The 18,658-nt window shown below is 40.6% G+C and overlaps 1 protein-coding gene across 1 annotated transcript; it reads right to left on the reverse strand.

Moving 5' to 3' along the window:
• Positions 1-4,834: 4,834 nt before the first annotated feature.
• LOC137041890 (zona pellucida sperm-binding protein 3-like) lies at positions 4,835-6,967 on the reverse strand. Its single transcript, XM_067418564.1, has 8 exons — positions 6,369-6,967; positions 6,168-6,286; positions 5,990-6,093; positions 5,518-5,695; positions 5,326-5,443; positions 5,170-5,252; positions 5,001-5,092; positions 4,835-4,934 (listed from the first exon to the last, which is right to left on the reverse strand). Exons 1-8 carry the CDS (start codon positions 6,921-6,923, stop codon positions 4,882-4,884), a joined length of 1,302 nt encoding a protein of 433 aa, XP_067274665.1. The 5' UTR covers positions 6,924-6,967; the 3' UTR covers positions 4,835-4,881.
• Positions 6,968-18,658: the final 11,691 nt, after the last annotated feature.

An 18,658-nucleotide genomic window follows, 5' to 3' on the forward strand; every position in this document is an offset into this window, starting at 1 on the left:
TGTATATTAACTAAATTGTATGCATACTACAGCGCAGGGATTGGACTGAATGAGCTTTATGTCATGAATATATATCGAGAATCGCTCAGAGCGGTCGACGTCAGCATGTCCCCACCAGCCCATACATGGACCGAAAAGCCCGCGCTGACGTCAGATTCCGTGACGTTGCTCCGACTAAACTTTTCAAACCGAAAGACAGAAATCGCTCTGAAAAATGCAAAAATAAATATGTTTCACTTATGAATTAGAATAATGAGTACCTTTAGTTTTTTCTATGCAACCTATACATATCTGTTTATATCTCAAAAAAAGTGTTTTGGGGTTTCATGACCCTTTAAGAAAGAACTTACGAATGACTGGTGCCTACCCAGGGCCGGGAAAATACAGCTATCTCCTTATTTGATACTGTCACTATTGGGAAGTTCTTAGGTCTCTAAGCTGCACTCTAAAGGCAAGTGCCACACCTCCGTCTAAGACGATAGTTGTGTTCGACATTTGCCGAATAGCTGCATCCAGCCGCTGCCAGAGTAGCCACGTGCAGGCTGCAAACGGAGACCTCAAGTCGGACACTTTCTGCTTCCCGTAGTGATGCTCATGCTATATTTGCATGCTTTATCACAGCTGAAGTTAAATAAATGCAATATTTGTCAAATACACAGATATTTCAGAAGACATTTTCATTTAATACTTTGTGTACTGCTTAATACAGTGTCTGTTTTTATAATAATACAGTTCAACATATAAACTTACACTATCAATGAAGTGGGGTCTACGTTTTAAATCATTTTTAGTTTGATAAATAAGACAATATAACATTGCGACTACATTAAAAAAGGTTTTGCTGTTTTAAAAAAATATATATTTATGAGCATTAGTGGAACTGAAGGTTTTAGAATAAACAAGAAACACACGTGATTGCTGTCATGCGATGAATCCGGCCGATTGTGGAACAGTTGTGTCGTCATCAGAGTTTGTGCGGCCTTGGGCAGCCACCCTTGAAAATCTGCACCGGCTGTATCAGCTGGCTGCTCTCAAATTGCTCTTTTGGTACTTTGTGGACATATGTCACATTCACGTGCCATCGGCGCTGCGCCTTAATTTGCACAACATTTCTAACCAGCATACACTGCTTCTAGTCAGCCTTAAGAGATTATCGGAGTTGACTAGACTGAACCTGTTCTTACTGACAGCCCCTCTGGCTTTAAGATAGCAACCTAAACATTCGCCTTTACTACTTTTCAATAACAAAACTTGGGTGCTGATACAATTGCTGATACGCAGTTTTAAAACTTGCTATTCTAAAAGTATTGCGATTCATTATTGTGATTGTATTATTTTTTTAACACTAGACTATGGGGAAGAGTTAAATCATACAAAGACTGTACATGATCTGTAAGATTAGTCATATTTACAAAAAACAATTCAACACATCTTTAAGTTTTATTTCAGAAGAATCACACAGTGATAGATTCTCTTGAATCAGCGATTCAGTAAACAATAGTAAACAATGGTTTAAACAATTTAAGTTGTTTGTTGCCCCCTAGAGGCGAAACAACGTAATACAGTTGTTGTATGACGCGCTATTTTCAAAAGGTGATGACTATTTTGATCACTACCATAGAGATCAGTATTTATATTTGAACTATAAACTTTTATTTGAACTATTGTATAACATATTGTATTATGAGGTTGAAAAACTCTCTTGTTTAGTGGCAGCGCCAACACAGATTTGAATGTTGCAATATGATTTTGTGAAAGGTTTAATAGACAGACAATTTGGAATAAGATTGCGTAAGTGTTTAAAGGCAGATCCCAAGCTTTTACAGATTAATCGTGCAGCTCTATTGTTTATTGTGTCTATCTTTTTCATGTTTGAAAGTCTCTACTTTATCAAATGTAGATATAGGCATGATTGTATTTTTTTTTTAATTATCGATTTTTGAAATATTACACCTATCAACACAGAATGAAATATTCTGTAGCCTATTATGCCGTTAATACCATAGATATGTATGGTCTATGGTATTAACGGGCTATTAATAGGCTACTGCCGACGTTGTCTTTGCTGTATCAGTAGGCTATGTATTTATGTTTAAAATGAAGTATAGAGCTTCCCTGTACATCAATAGCAGTAGCAGCCCTGCATCAGACACGCTTCTGAAATGTACACTAAATAGAATAAATTATTATTTAAAAACATTGTACACTAATCTACACTATTTTAATGTTGCTGTGGGACAATGTGGGGACACCTATCAAATGCAATACATTATTCTAAATATCAGTACAATAGTGGAACAATAAAACAAAATAGATTGTTTAGAACTGTAGTATTTATTGCAAAGACACCAACTGGCCATCAAATAAATCTAAAAATAAATTATGCTCCTTAAGAAAAGTATACCAAAAATAGAAAAGAATTACATAGACTCTTTGTAGTGCACATTAAAATTCTAAAACTGCCACACACGGTAAACATAGCCTACTGTAGCCTGCTTGAAGTATTTTCTTACTCACAAAAGTAAATAGTTTAACAAGAAGTGCTCTCAAGTCTTGTTTGTATGGCGGGCTTATCCACTTTCTCGCGAGAAAATCCTATTTTTGGTGTCTTTAATGTCGTGGCTCTGTCTAATCCTTTGGTAGTGAAGCTCACATTATCAATTGCGTTCACCGACGTGGAGAGACTCTTCTGGGCATAAGTTGCACGTTACATAAACATTCTTACCTTTCACCCCAACAAGGGAAAAGTAGCGCTTATACTTCCAGTTTGCTAAAGCTACCTTTGAAGTCATTGGACATGCCATCGCTCTGACTCCTGGTAACTGGTCGCATGCGCGCATGCGTGTGTCACACACACAAACACACACACACACAGCTGCAGGTCCGCTGACGCGCGCCTGTTCGGATGAAAACCGCTTCAGTGAGCTTAATTATAGTAACGTCGCATTTTATTCTCAGTAACGGTAAAAGCGTTGTAACAGGGGAAACAGTAATTCGTTTGATTACTCGTTGCTGAAAATATCAACGCCGTTAGTAACGCTGTTTATCTAACCGTTTTTCCCATCACTGGCTTTCACACTTGGTTCGAATGCCTGGACCGAACCCAAGTTCACATGAACAGAACCCCAGACCACCTTAAGTGGACCCTAGAGCTCAGAAGACCGCATTCACATCACCCAAACGAACTGAACTCTGACGTGAATCAAACCCAGGTGAGCACCAAAAGGGCTAGTGTGAAAGCACCCTAAGTTACTATTGAGATGAACATAGTAAAAGCCAAACCACTTTCATGGTACCAAAAACCCATGATTGGCACAAACTAAGCTTAAACATCTGTTTACCCAGCTAAACTGACTTCATGGTAGGACCCTTAATACATGCAAATATATTTAATGGTAAGGGACATGATGTTTCCAGACAATAGGCTTGTTTGAGATGCGCCTTGCCTTGCCTGAATTAAAGGCGAGACTAGTCGGCTGCAGTGAGGGGAGGAGTGAAAAAAGTGCAGGTAAGCCGCACAGTTCACTCTTCTCATAGTGGATCAGACACCTGCGAGATCAGTTGCTGATATCGCGGGATTCACACTTGTGCGCTCTGTTGCAGATAAACGGGATGTAATTTAAGTTCTGTTGCTTTTATATGAACATAAATATTTTCAATAAATACAAGACACCCAAAGCTTTTATTTCCATTCAAAAGACCTGTTTATCAAGCAATTTTACGTTAGATTGTTTTTATATTTTTTTATTAATGTGACAATCATATTACCCACAGAGATCACACTGTCCGAGAGTTTGAGAATATTCACACAATAACTGTTTTAAAATCAAATATTTTTAAAAAAGAACCATACAGCACAGTTGTTTAAACCAATAAGCTGTGTCATCAGCAAGTCGTTTACCATCGTGCTTTTGCTCAGCGCAGTCGGTGGAGAGCAAATGCACTTGACTGTAGAATCAAACACATCCACCTTTTGCTTGCAAGAGTTGACATATGTCAGCATGGCAGACCACCCTCGAAAACAAATTCTAACCAGCATGCATTCCTCGCTGATCGGTTCAGCGCAAATTTTGCTTCTCAAAGGCCATCCCAAATGTCACTTTCAGTCTTGTGGACTTACAATGGCCATTGCGTGCACGTGTCCGTTAAGTCCACAAGACCGTAGGTGTCTCCATTTGTCATTTAAGCTTAAAGAAGGGTGCTCATGAGTGCCCCCTTTGCGGCTACCATGCACCCTTGATGCGCACTTCAGCTGAGCCCGCAAGTTTGGAAGCGACGCAGAGGACTTCTACATGACAGTCCAAGTGGGATTACGTCATGAAAGCGCAGACTCAGGAAGACCGTGAGGGTGCCATTTGGGACAGGGCCAAACAAGCCTAAAGGTGCACTAGGAGGTTAGCAAGTCACAACGCTCTGGGCTAGCTTGATTTACAGATGGTATGAAGTTACAGAAAGCAAAACAAAAACTTAGATTTCATTGTGTGATAAGCCATTGATTATGTACTCATCCAACTGAACGTGCGGTCACAGGTTGGAGAATCCTTTTTTGAGGTCTTAGTTCATTGTGTGTCAATACATGACCAGACATCTATGGGCCTGCGCTCAAAGCCCAGTGTTTGGGCTAAAAAAAAAAAAAAAAAAAAAAAAAAAACAAACTCAACTTGGGAAATAACATTACTTGCTTAATGTGCATTGTTTACTCCTGACTGTAAGCATGCACACCATGTCCTAGTATGAACTTGAATTGCACTACTTGGTACACTGAAATTAAGTATAGTAAATAATTTACTGGTGGTCCAAAATGCCTCAAAGACATCAGGAAAGACAAGACAAGTCACTAGAAGAAGACTTTTATTGCCACTTCTTGCCAGTCACAAGAGATCAGTTAGCAATCACAATAGGGCCGATGGTTGCCTTCCCTTCCGATACCAGGCCTGAAAATAAGACTATATGAGAAACTGAATGTCACGTCACAAGAATACTGAGATATTATACATTACCTAAATCAGGTATTGCTCGTCCTTTTCTACTGAAGCCACATGTGGAGTCACAACACGTGCATACCTGATCATTGTCATCTACAGAAGTCCATCTATAGACAGGAAAGAAAACTGGTTACCCCATTTTTAAACAGCTCAAATTAGAGGTCACAAATGGTCAGTAATATACCCATTATTGAAAGAGCAAGCCTTGTTCTCTGGACTTGTGGAAGTTGAAGCCATGACAGCCTTTAGAGCACATGTGATGTACACCTACAAAAGAGGACAGTGTCAAACAGGACCAGTATGAGAAGTTACCCACAAAACTAAGGCCCTAAATACATACCAAGCCACTATCAGCTTGGTGGAACCTGAAAGCCTCCAACTGAAACTGCAGCTTATCATTATGAATCCTGCGCATGAAACTGGAAGTGGAGCCTGTAAGCTTTGCGTCTACCAGGCACCTGAAGAGGGGGGAACCATTAACACTTTAGGCACAGTTTGCAAAAGGGTGTATAAGGAGAGATTTCTTACTAACCCATAGTTCTCAATAAATGGGTATTTCAGAGGGCTAGTCACATCAGGGACTGCAGTAGCCACACACTCTTCTACGAAGATACGCAGAGGGATGTGGTTGTACTGCTTTACAGAAGCTTCAAGGTTCAGGAACTGCCCCAGGAAGTACTTATTGGATGGTCTCTCAAACATCCAGTCATCTGAAATGAAACTAATGTTGGTGACATTCCCTAGCCCCTTTTGAAGTTCTAACATTACACATCTGTAGTTCACTTCAGGTATTTCCATCTGGTAGGCAGTATAGAAGTACCTTTGATGAAAAGCCAAGTATAAGACAATTATCCAACTGCCATTGAGATTTTAAACAGAATAAGATGAAGTTATGAGCGATTTTTAAATTGTTGTGTGGTAGTCTCTTGTATTTGTTTGTTGAGCATTTGTCTATAGATTTTTCCTACCCCTGTGGGGGTAGACAAAGAGTTTAAGTGAATTACCAGTCATTAGAGTCAGAGAAAACACCAGGACTTCCTCTCCAACTTTTGTGGCAGCAAAAGGAACCCAGTTGGGCATCAGCACATTGCTGCTTACATTTTGCAACCTTGTGAAAGCAGTAAAACAAGGGATTAAGAAGAATGGAACAGTTGGCAATTGCTTTAACAAGTTCTTACTTACCTTGAATAATGACACTCAATTCTAACAGCTGCTGCATCAGCCCTTACAATGGGAGTTCCCACTAAAGCCTCAGGAGTGTAGAGGAGGGTGAAGGTGTACACAAGTTCATCATTAGTCATCTAGAAGGAGCACAAGTAGAAGGTTACAGGACAGACCTGGCTTTTGCGGTTTCTACAGTTGACCCATTCAGCAGTCACTTACTGTCAGAGAACTGCCACATGTCTGGAGCTCATTTTCAAAGATAAGGACTTGAGCTTCTGGATCCTCCCCTACAACTGCACAACTTCCTAAAGTGAGGAATAACGGATTCACCAGATGACCTGTACCAAATAAATCCTTCTTAACCTCCACATGCACAGAGTTCTCCCCACATTGTGCTGCAACGCTCTCACTAACTATAGGTACATGCAGCTTAAAAGGCACATCTGGCTTTGGGGGTTCTTCTGGCATTACTGGAAAATGCCAAGTCAAAGGCACAACTGGACCCTGCATTAGTTGTTTGGACTGAGTATTTCCAGGCTCTTGAAGTAGTGTCCATGGATCAGCCTCAACAAAGTTTGTCGCAGGCTCTGGAAGCCTAAAAGATGCTGATGTATGTGGATACCGGACAGCTTTCTGAGAAACTAAAACTGGTGGCTGTTGCTGCTGTAACCTTACTGGATTCTGGCCTTGTTGAAATCCTGACCACTGTGCCAAACACAAGTTAATTGCTGCAAGCAGCAACAATCCAATACAACTGAAACCCAACAGCCCCATTATTGAAAAACTCTGAAACCTCCAGAATACCTGTTGGCTGTCTGCTGTGTCTTTTTCAAGAGCAGGAAATTAACAAGACTCCACCCCTTTTGACAAGCTTAAGGATTTTCCAGACTTGTTTCATTAAAACATTGCACACACCAAAAGAGTACAACCTAGATCCAGGTGGCTCACTTGTTTTGTAAACTCCAAATGACATGTAAATCAGTGACCCAACACAGTATATCTATATCTATATATATATATATATATATATATATATATATATATATATATATATATATATATATATATATATATATATATATATAATTTTTATGTTTTTTATGTGCTTGGCAGCCTGTAATTCACTGCACAAAACACATTATTGTTGTTGGTACACACTCTGAGACTCTCTGCCTTAATTTGTGTTCTATACCCACATTACTGTATGTTGAAATGAACTTCCCATATTCAAGGACAGTCTACTTTTTCAAGGGGACTACTTCACTCTTGTATTGTCAGAAAGATAATAACATTTGATGTAATAAAAGTGGCAACAGATCTTTTGCATATTATGAAGTACACCCGAATGAACCAGATTATGGACAAAGAAAATGGTAGGCTGAAATCTTGGTTCAATCTATCAGGTGAAAGTTTCAACGTTTTTGAAAAGGAGTCTTGAAAAGGATAACATTATCATCTCAGTGTAAAATTCTAAAATTTGAATCTGTGAAAATGCTGACATTGGTGAAAATGATGAAATGTATGTGCACATTTCTTTCAAAAGTGACATTGATAATTACTTGTTTGGCATGCATAATACAGCATTTTTGTTAAGGTTTAATTTTCACAGATCCATGTGAATGCCCATACAAAAATGTAATGTATGTGCATATATGAAATCAGACATAACATTATGACCAATTACAGGTGAAGTGAATAACACTGATTATCTTTTCATCAAGGCACCTGTTAGTGGGTGGGATATATTAAGCAGCAAGTGAACATTTTGTCCTCAAAGTTGATATTTTAGAAGCAAGAAAAATAGGCAAGCGTAAGGATTTGAAAAAGTTTGACAAGAGCCAAATAAGAGCTGAATGATTAATCTCGTTTGTGATAATAGTGCAATATGATAACACAGTATGCAGTTTGGAAAGGTTAAAGCAACATACATGGACACTCACAGGCTTCATTGCACAGGTGGTGTTAGTGTAAGAAATTCGTGCTTTGCTTAATGTTAAGTGTGTAGTTGCTCACCTGGCGGTATTTTCCTTAAGAAGGCATCGTTTAGGTAGTTTGGAATGCAGTGGGCTTATATATACAAATGATTAAACTCACTGACAGAAGGCTGCTTTCAATTTCAAATACTTACGTGCACTTTGTGAAGAGTCCTCATGAATTTGGCTGTGAGATAAGAGGTTAAATGTACTTGAATATCAAAATGCATTTATGAAGCAAAAATAATGTAAACACAGTCAGTTATGTCAAGATAAGGGGTTAAATAGACATGAAAAACCACATATTTTAATTTAAAAGAGATCTGTACATTGGTGTGAATGTAGTTTATTAGATCTTGAATGGTGTCATTCTGATGTCATCATAATATCAACCAGCAAGAAAAAAAGATGAATGGAGAACATTCAGATAGTCAGCCTACACTTAAATACTGAAAACACTGTATACCTATTGCTTGTAATGTGTTTTGTTTTTTGTTTCTTTTTATCATTTCGCTTATTTTGAAGCTATATAGTTTATATATTTAAAATTATTATCATGCAATTGTTTTAATTACATTTTATTACATTTTATTAATAAAATAAATGATAATGAGGAAAAAAGATCAAGATTCATTTTGGAATCAGATCGGATATTGAGGGGCCTAAAGATTCCCACCACTACCATACAAAGATTTATTGCTTGTCTTTGTTTAATAATATAGAAAATTAAGAGCTAAAAATAATCACATATTAAATCACAATATTTGTAAATAAAACAGCAATTAGATTGTTTTCCAAAATCATTCAGTCTTAGGCCACATTGTGATGGCTAGACAATTGTGATTGTGAACACATGGCACCAGGATGCACTATTCAGTGTTTTAGTGGAGACCAGCTAATTCTAGTCCGAGTCAAGTCTGAGTTCAGAGAGGGTTGAGTCCGAGTTAAGTCCGAGTTCAGAGAGGGTCAAGTCCAAGTTGAGTCCGAGTTCAAAAAGGGTCGAGTCCGAGACCAGAGAGAGCCAGTGCAATCATAGATATATTTACATAGATTCGACCTCATTCGACTGATCCATGCAGGCACTAATGAGGAATATATATATATATATATATATATATATATATATATATATATATATATATATAGAGAGAGAGAGAGAGAGAGAGAGAGAGAGAGAGAGGTTGGTAGACTTTGCTAAAAGTATGGAGATGGCTGTGGTGAACACATACTTTCAGAAGAGGCAGGAACACAGGGTGACATATAAGAGTAGTGGCAAGAACACTCAAGTGGAGTATATCTTATGTAGACGCTGTAATCTCATTTAAATTAGCGATTGTAAAGTAGTGGTAGGTGAGGGTGTAGCTAGAAAACATAGGACGGTGGTGTGTAAGATGACTCTGGTGGTGAGGAAGATGAAGAGAGTAAAGGCAGCGCAGAAGACAAAGTGGTGGAAGTTGGAAAAGGAAGACTGCTGTGCAGTTTTCAGGGAGGGGTTGAGACAAGAGTTAGGTGGTCAAGAAGGGCTTCCAGATGACTGGACTACTACAGCCAAAGTGATCAGGGAGACAGGTAGAAAGGTGCTAGGTGTGTCATGTGGAGGGAGGAAAGAAAACAAGGAGACATGGTGGTGGAATGAGGAAGTCCAGGAGAGTATCCAGAGGAAGAGGTTAGCAAGGAAGAAGTAGGACAGTAAGAGGATGGAGGAAATAGACAGGAATATAGGGTGATGCAGGGTGAATTTAAGATAGAGGTGGCAAGGGCCAAACAGAAAGTGTATGAGGACATGTATGCAAGGTTAGATAATAAGGAAGGTGAGAGGGATGTGTATCGGTTGGCGAGGCAGAGGGATAGAGATCGAAAGGATGTGCAGCATGTTAGAGTGATTAAAAATAGAGATGGAAATGTTTTTACAGGTGACAGGAGGGTGAGGGAAAGATGGAAGGAGTACTTTGAGGTACTGATGAATGAGGACAATGACAGGGAGAGAAGAGTTGTAGAGGCAAATATTGTTGACCAGGATGTAGAAAGTATTAGCAAGGGTGAAGTTAGGAGAGCTTTGAACAGGATGAAGAGACGATAGGCAGCTGGTCCTGATGACATACCAGTGGAGGTATGGAAGTGTCTAGGAGAGATGGCAGTAGAGTTTTTAACTAGGTTGTCCAACAATGTTTTAGAGAGTGAGAGGATGTCTGAGAAATGGAGGAGAAGTGTTTTGGTGCCGATTTTTAAAAACAAGGTAGATGTGCAGAGTTGTGGAAACTACAGAGGTATTAAGCTGATGAGCCATACAATGAAGTTCTGGGAAAGAGTAGTGGAAGCAAGGCTTGGTTTAATGCTAAGAAAGAAAATTTGCTTTGAGAATGTTAATCGAGAATTACAGAGAGGGTCAGAAAGAGCTGCATTGTGTCTTTGTAGATTTAGAGAAAGCATATGACAGAGTGCCAAGAGAGGAGCTGTGGTATTGTATGAGGAGGTCTGGAGTGGAAGAGAAGTATGCTAGAGTGGTGCAGGATATGTATGAGAGCAGTAGGACAGTGGTAAGGTCTTCTGTAGGTAAGACAGAGGACTTCACGGTGACGGTGGGACTGCATCAAGGATCGGCTCTGAGCCCCTTCTTGTTTGCAGTGGTGATGGGCAGGCTGACAGATGAGGTCAGACAGGAATCTCCATGGACTATGATGTTTGCAGATGACATTGTGATTTTTATTGAGAGCAGGGAGCAGGTGGAGGAAAGTCCAGAGAGGTGGAGGTTGGCTCTGAAGAGAAGAGGAATGAAGGTTAGTCGCAGCAAGACAAAATACATGTGTGTGAATGATAGGAAACCAAGTGGAACAGTGAGGTTACAGGGAGAAGAGGTACAGAAGGTGCAGGATTTTAAGTACTCAACAGTCAACAATCCTGAGTAATGGGGAGTGTGGAAAAGAGGTGAAGAAGCGTGCTAAGGCAGGTTGGAATGGGTGGAGAAAAGTGTCAGGTCTGTTGTGTGATAAAAGAGTACCAGCAAGAATGAAAGGAAAGGTGTACAGGACAGTAGTAAGACCAGTGATGTTGTATGGTTTGGAGACAGTTGCACGGAGGAAAAGACCGGAGGAAGAGCTAGAGGTAGCAGAGCTGAAGATGTTGAGTTTCTCTTTGGGAGTGACGAGGATGGATAAGATCAGGATTGAGTACATCAGAGGGAAAACACATGTGAGATGTTTTGGAGACAAAGTTAAAGAGGTCAGGTTGAGATGGTTAGGACATGTTCACAGGAGGGAGAGTTAATATATTGGTAAAAGGATGCTGAGGTTAGAGCTACCAGGCAGGAGGTCAAGAGAAAGACCCAAGAGAAGGTTTATGGATGTAGTGAAGGAGGACATGAAGGTAGTCGGTCTGAGAGAAGAGGATACAGAGGATAGGACTAGATGGAGGCAGATAATTCGCTGTGGCGACCCCTGAAGGGAAAAGCCGAAAGAAGAAGAAGAAGATATATATATACAGTGCCTTTCGAAAGTATTCGGCCCCCTTGAACTTTGTGACCTTTTGCCACATTTCAGGATTCAAACATAATGATATGAAACTGTAATTGTTTTGTGAAGAATCAACAACAAGTGGGAAGACGTGAAGTGGAAGTCCACTTCAATCATGAAGTGGAACGAAATGTATTGGATATTTCAAACTTTTTAAACAAATCAAAAATGTTGCTGCAATTACAGCTGTAAGTCACTTGGGGTATGTCTCTATCAGTTTTGCACATCGAGAGACTGAAATGTTTGCCCATTCCTCCTTGCAGAACAGCTCGAGCTCAGTGAGGTTGGATGGAGAGCATTTGTGAACAGCAGTTTTCAGTTCTTTCCACAGATTCTCGATTGGATTAAGGTCTGGACTTTGACTTGGCCATTCTAACACCTGGATATGTTTATTTTTGAACCATTCCATTGTAGATTTTGCTTTATGTTTTGGATCATTGTCTTGTTGGAAGAGAAATCTCCATCCCAGTCTCAGGTCTTTTACAGACTCCATCAGGTTTTCTTCCAGAATGGTCCTGTATTTGGCTCCAGCCATCTTCCCATCAATTTTAACCATCTTCCCTGTCCCTGCTGAAGAAAAGCAGGCACAAACCATGATGCTGCCAGCACCATGTTTGACAGTGGGGATGGTGTGTTCAGGGTAATGAGCTATGTTGCTTTTATGCCAAACATAACATTTTGCATTGTTGCCAAAAAGTTCAATTTTGGTTTCATCTGACCAGAGCACCTTCTTCCACATGTTTGGTGTGTCTCCCAGGTGGCTTGTGGCAAACTTTAAACAACACTTTTTATGGATATCTTTAAGAAATGGCTTTCTTCTTGCCACTCGTCCATAAAGGCCAGATTTGTGCACTATACGACTGATTGTTGTCCTATGGACAGAGTCTCCCACCTCAGTTGTAGATCTCTGCAGTTCATCCAGAGTGATCATGGGCCTCTTGGCTGCATCTCTGATCAGTCTTCTCCTTGTATGAGCTGAAAGTTTAGGAACTGCCAGGTCTTGGTAGATTTGCAGTGGTCTGATACTCCTTCCATTTCAATATTATTGCTTGCACAGTGCTCCTTGGGATGTTTAAAGCTTGGGAAATCTTTTTGCATCCAAATCCGGCTTTAAACGTCTCCACAACAGTATCTCAGACCTGCCTGGTGTGTTCCTTGTTCTTCATGATGCTCTCTGAGCTTTAAACGGACCTCTGAGACTATCATAGTGCAGGTGCATTTATACGGAGGCTTGATTACACACAGGTGGATTCTATTTATCATCATTAGTAATTTATCAATTTTTCAGTTTTTTATTTGTTAAAATTTTGAAATATCCAATAAATTTCATTCCACTTCATGATTGTGTCCCACTTGTTGTTGATTCTTCACAAAAAAATTACAGTTTCATATCATTATGTTTGAAGCCTTAAGTATGGTAAAAGGTCGCAAAGTCGCAAAATGTCATGTCTGTTCCCGAACTCCATTTTCCATTATCCTCTCTGTCCCACACCTGATTGCACTTCCTTGTCATCTCTCCCGTTTCCCCCGGATTCCCTGCACCTGGTCCTCATCATCTGCACGCCTTTATAGTGAACTCACTCCCTGCACTCCTTGTCCTTCGTTAATGTTATGTCAGTCGTGTTTATGAGTGGTGGCTCGTTGGTTTTGGGGAATCCGCATCGTGCCTGCCTTCTGGACTACGCTCCAGCCCTACTGGACTCCGCTCCAGTCCACCAGGACTCTGCTCTGTGCCCACTGGACTCCACTCCAGTCCACCAGGACTCGGCTCCGTGGTCGCTGGACTCCGCTCCGCTCCGACTCCTACAGTTCCTCCCAAGGCTACAGCTCCTCCCAAGGCTCCAGCGCTGCCCAGGTCTACAGCTCCGCCCAAGGCTCCTGACCCGCCATGGCCACCGTCGGACGTCCTAGTCCCGTCCTGGAGACCTGCATACCCGTCTGCACCTCCCCCGCACCTGAGTGTAGGACTCCAGGGCGCCCACCCCCTCTCCCCGGGGTTACATCTTAGGCACGAGGACATGCCTACCAGGAGGGGGAGGTACTGTCACATGTCACGTCTGTTCCCTGGATATTTCCCCTTTTAAATAGAAAACACATAACACACTTGCTGTAGCCTACCTGCTCCAAATAAATAAATAAATAACTCAAACCATAGTAAATAAATAAATTCAAACCAAAGTAAAAAAAAAAAAAATCTAAATCATAACAAAGAAAATCGAACAAAAGTTATGGCACAGCAGGCGCACATTTAACACTCCATAATCATGGAGTTAATCCTGAGGCACCTTTTTTTCACAACACTTATAAATAAAACCTTCCATATCTTCTCGGAACTGGAAATGAAACATGAAAGGCTCTTTGGCCAGTTATATGTCATCAATCATTTCCGCTTGATCAAGTTGAAAAAGGGCATTTTCCTGGTCTTCCTTGTTTAATTTCAGGTCCCACGGCTCTTCTACAAAACCTCTAAAGGCATGGCAGTTTTTTCATGCCTTTATCCAACTGCAGTCCAGATCTTTTACTCTCCGTGACTCTTTCATGAAAGAAATATACAAATAAGGATTAAATATTTATTTAATTCTTTTTTTTTTTAAATCACAAGAAGAGATGATTTGCAGCAGATTTAGCTGCTAGCTAATTTCCATATGTTGTACCTGGGCAGATTAAAAGTGTCCTCAACAATGCATTGTGTTTTAATCATGATGCAACATGTATATTAATGTTTTGAAATATCCCTGTTTAAGCAATAAAAACATACCTTGTCACAGAGTTCTGTGTCATGTTCTTTAGGTGGCACCTTCACATCAACGGCAGCATCTTTCCTGTGACAAATTAATTTTAAGTTATTTTATAGACAGAGACAGAGACAAACTTGAGAGCAAGTAAGTTTGAAAGTTACCTTTCAAGGGCAAAATTCTCCATCAAAATAAGGCAACAATAGATAAAAAAAGTCAATAGATTATACTATCTAGTTAATAGATCATTTTTAAACAAAAACTTACAGCTGTGAAATCAAAGGGTGCCTCAAAGACCATGTACAGAGCATACTGAAATCCTCCCACAAAAAAACAAAACAAAAACATCAGTTAAGTTCAGTACACAGTCAACCATTCTTTGGTTTTAATTTTTCATTCTTAAGCAGACTGATCTCATGAAATTGCATATGTATGACATGCCAATCTTTATGTCATTTTGGCGTGCTATCAAGACGCATAATCACTTTTTAGCGTGTTTATCAATGCCGTTTCATTCTACCCCCCTACACTGCCCCTACCCCTTAACCTACCCATCACACACACACAGCCCCTAAATCTACCCATCACAAGAAACATTCGGCATTTTGACATTTTCAAAAAAAAACATAATTTAGTAATTTACTTTGTGGACACACACACACATATATTCAGACACATTTTGAACGCGTAACTCAAACTCCTCCCTTAACCTACGCATTTGTGTATTATAAAAAACAGGATATAACAGGCAGATAAGACTGCAGGCACAATTTATTTAGAAGGTACAAATACTCTGAGTGTTCTGAGGCCGAACGATTAAATTGTGTGAAGAAAATCCCCAAAAGTGATCAGTAATGTCGAGTCCATCCACCAAAGATTAATAATACATTTCAAATATTGCAGCCGGAAAAAAACGTCAGGTCAGCTTTGCATTGGCTGTCGTGTGTCTCGTGACCAATTGCGTCATTACATCAGCATTGATTGTAAAATGCCATTGGCTCTCGTGTGTCTCGTGACCGATCGCGTCATTCTTAAAGGGGGGGTGAAACACTCAGTTTCAGTCAATCTCATGTCAATCTTGAGTACCTATAGAGAAGTATTGCATCCTTCATATCTCCAAAAAGTCTTTAGTTTTATCATATTTATAAAAGAAATATAGGCTGTACAGAGTCTTTCCGGAAAAAAAACGAGCGGCTGGAGGCGTATCGTGTGGGCGGAGCTAAAGAATGACAAGCGCGCAAAGCGGTGACGTCCTCAAGCGTGGAGAAACCCATGGCTATCTCAGCTAATACAGATAATGATCCAGAATCAAATCTGAGGCAGAAATAAATTGAACAGGAGAAACGGCAACATCAGGACGTCCGTCTCTGTGGTATGTACTGTATTTAGTGGCCTCTCAACATTTCTGTGTCTTTACTCACAGTGTATGAGGACATGATTCGGTTTATGGACTATTGTATGCGACTAGACCATAGAAGTAGCAAGCAAAACGGTTTTGCACGTCAGACTAGTGTAACGTTATACAGAGAACAACAATGGAGTAACCGTTAGCGCATTTGAATGACGAAGCACGCGCTTGTGTCGTTTACTGATGTTTACTCACGCGACGAGCCAACAGCACAGACATTTGAAGCAGTTTAACTCACCGGCTGCTTCCAAAGCAGGACCGAACCTTTATCGCTGGGACCACTCCGTCAAAAACACACTTCTTTGGTATGATTTGGTGAAGTCCTGTGACAGCAGTGGCGTGTAAATCCACTTTGAGACGCGACTGAAACGATGTTGTGAAGCTTCCCGTCATTTCTGCGTTCAAATCGGTTCAAATGCAGCGCTGCCTTCCCGGAATGCTGTGCTGAAGCGTTGAAGTCGCTCGACGTCACCCATAAAGTGGCGCGCCACATAAGTGTTCACGGACGACTGGATCTGCACCTGAGAGACTGTTTACGGCGTGCATTTGCTCTCTCTCGCTCTAGTCACGCGCGTGCACCCTACCGGACGAAGAGTCCGTACGGCCCATACAAGGACCTTCCGATCTATTAACGTCAAGTAGACCCATACTCAAAAAAAAACTCTCCGAAACTTGTGAGAAACCGGAAGGAGTATTTTTAACACAGAAATACTCCATCAAACGTCCAACATTAGTTTTTGAAACTTTGTCTATGTTTAGGATGGGAATCCAAGTCTTTAACAGTGTAAAAATCTCAGTATGCATGAAACAGCATTTCACCCCCCCTTTAACTTCTCATGTGTATCATTTGAATCAGAAATATCAACGAGTGCGTGTGTTCTGTTCACAAAGGGGCGCAATCATCATTTCAACGACTAAAACATTAAGATCTACTCTGTTCTTCACATGAAGATATCGTATGACTTCAGAAGACTTGGAAGGCAACATGAGTTAACACATTTATACTGTTTTAAGGTCCATTTTTGCAATAAATACATGTGACTGTTAGGGGTGACCTCGAATAGTCGAAGATTCGATGCATCGATATGCGGAGCCTGATTCGACCACCGATCTCACGCGGGTGTTATGAAACGAGGATCATACCATTTTGGCAATATGGGGGTGCTCAATATTTTAAAGACGTGTCGCGGTGCTGAGCTGAGCTGAGCATCGGTGTGCGACCCCTTTAAGGGCGCAGAGCTTCGCACCGCACCGCACCGCACCGCACCGCGCCTTTAAAATTAGAACACGTTCAGTGTACACACACCGGCGGCAGCATTCAGCGCCTGTCCGTGCCCACTCGGGAAGTTGTTTAAAATCCTGCCGCACCACAGAACGCTTTCGTGCAGCTCATCTGTCAGTCAATTCAAAATTGAGCTCGCGTGTGTATAATGTGCGCGTCAGGTGGCGGTGTGAGTGAGATCCTGAGGCGCGGGGCTGGGCTTCGCGTCCTTCACGATCGGCTTCAGAACGTGCATGTGAACGCACTCAAAGTGTTCTTTTCATCTCTAGGCAGGACATTTTTTAGGTTTATTTATCAAAATGTTCTTTTATATATTCGTCTGTCTGTTGGCAGGCAGTTTTGGTCGCTTTATTAAAAGTTGTTGCTGTGTGCAATGTGTAAAGGAAAATAAAAATAGTTTTACCCTCCTACTGACAGTGTCGTGCTCCTCCCAACCCATTCACACACACAGATGATTCGACTATCAGTCGACCATAGAGAGATTCGACAATTCTGATTCGATTGTCTAAATCCTTAGTCGAGGACAGCCCTAGTGACTGTACATGTATTTGCCTGTTACTTGTTTTATATTGTTGAGAGTGGGTAGGTTTAGGGCAGGAGCGGAGTTTGTTGCTCCAATATAAATATTATATTATAAATATAATATAAATATTAAATCTGTGAGATCAGGTTGGCGGAATCACATGGCGTAACGTTAGACATACACATGGAGATGATTGTTAGTTTAGGCGTAGACATACACGCGGAATCACACAGCGTAAACATACACGCGGATAGGTCAAAATAAGTACAGATAACACGCCACTTGGCTTTAGAAATTGGCGTGTATGTTTATGCAGTCATGATGTCATGTTGTGAAAAAGACATTCCTGTTCATAACTTTCCCTTCTCTCCAATATTCTCACACTATCAACATTAAAGGGGGGGTGAAACACTCAGTTTCAGTCAGTGTCATGTCAATCTTGAGTACCTATAGAGTAGCATTGCATCCTGCATATCTCCGAAAAGTCTTTATTTTTTTTATAATTATATAAGAAAGATGCGCTGTTCCGAGTCTTTCCGAAAAAAGCTGAGCGGGTGGGGGCGTGTCGTGTGAGCGGAGCTAAATAATGACGTGTGCGCGCTGCTGCTATTGTGTTGAGTCGAGTGCTTCGTAAAGCTGTGTCATCCCTAACAGCGGGAAAAAAACTTTATTCAAAATAAAAATATGGCTTTTAATCAGATACAGCCATACATCTATGATCCGGAATCAGACCCAGAGGCTGCAGTTGAACAGGAGCAGCAGCAAAAACGACTAGAGCAGGACGTCTCTATGTGGTACAAGTTATACACTAACTATATAATATGCTTAGCGGCTTGTGTTATTTACATATTTATACTTGAATTATATCGTCGTATTTTTGTCTTTGAAGGTGTACATGTGGGAAGTGCAGTTGTGCACGTGTGTTTGTGTGTTTACGCGTGGTTTAGACAATTGTAACGTTATTAAGCAGACTGGTTTTGCACAGGCTAAGTTAGTGTTTACATAGAAAGACATGGAATAGTAGCGCATTTGAATGAAGAAGCGTGCTTATTTAGTTCAACATATTTCCCCCCTCTTTG

The sequence above is a fragment of the Pseudorasbora parva genome, chromosome 15 (assembly GCF_024679245.1).
Source record: "Pseudorasbora parva isolate DD20220531a chromosome 15, ASM2467924v1, whole genome shotgun sequence".
NCBI classification, from domain to species: domain Eukaryota; kingdom Metazoa; phylum Chordata; class Actinopteri; order Cypriniformes; family Gobionidae; genus Pseudorasbora; species Pseudorasbora parva.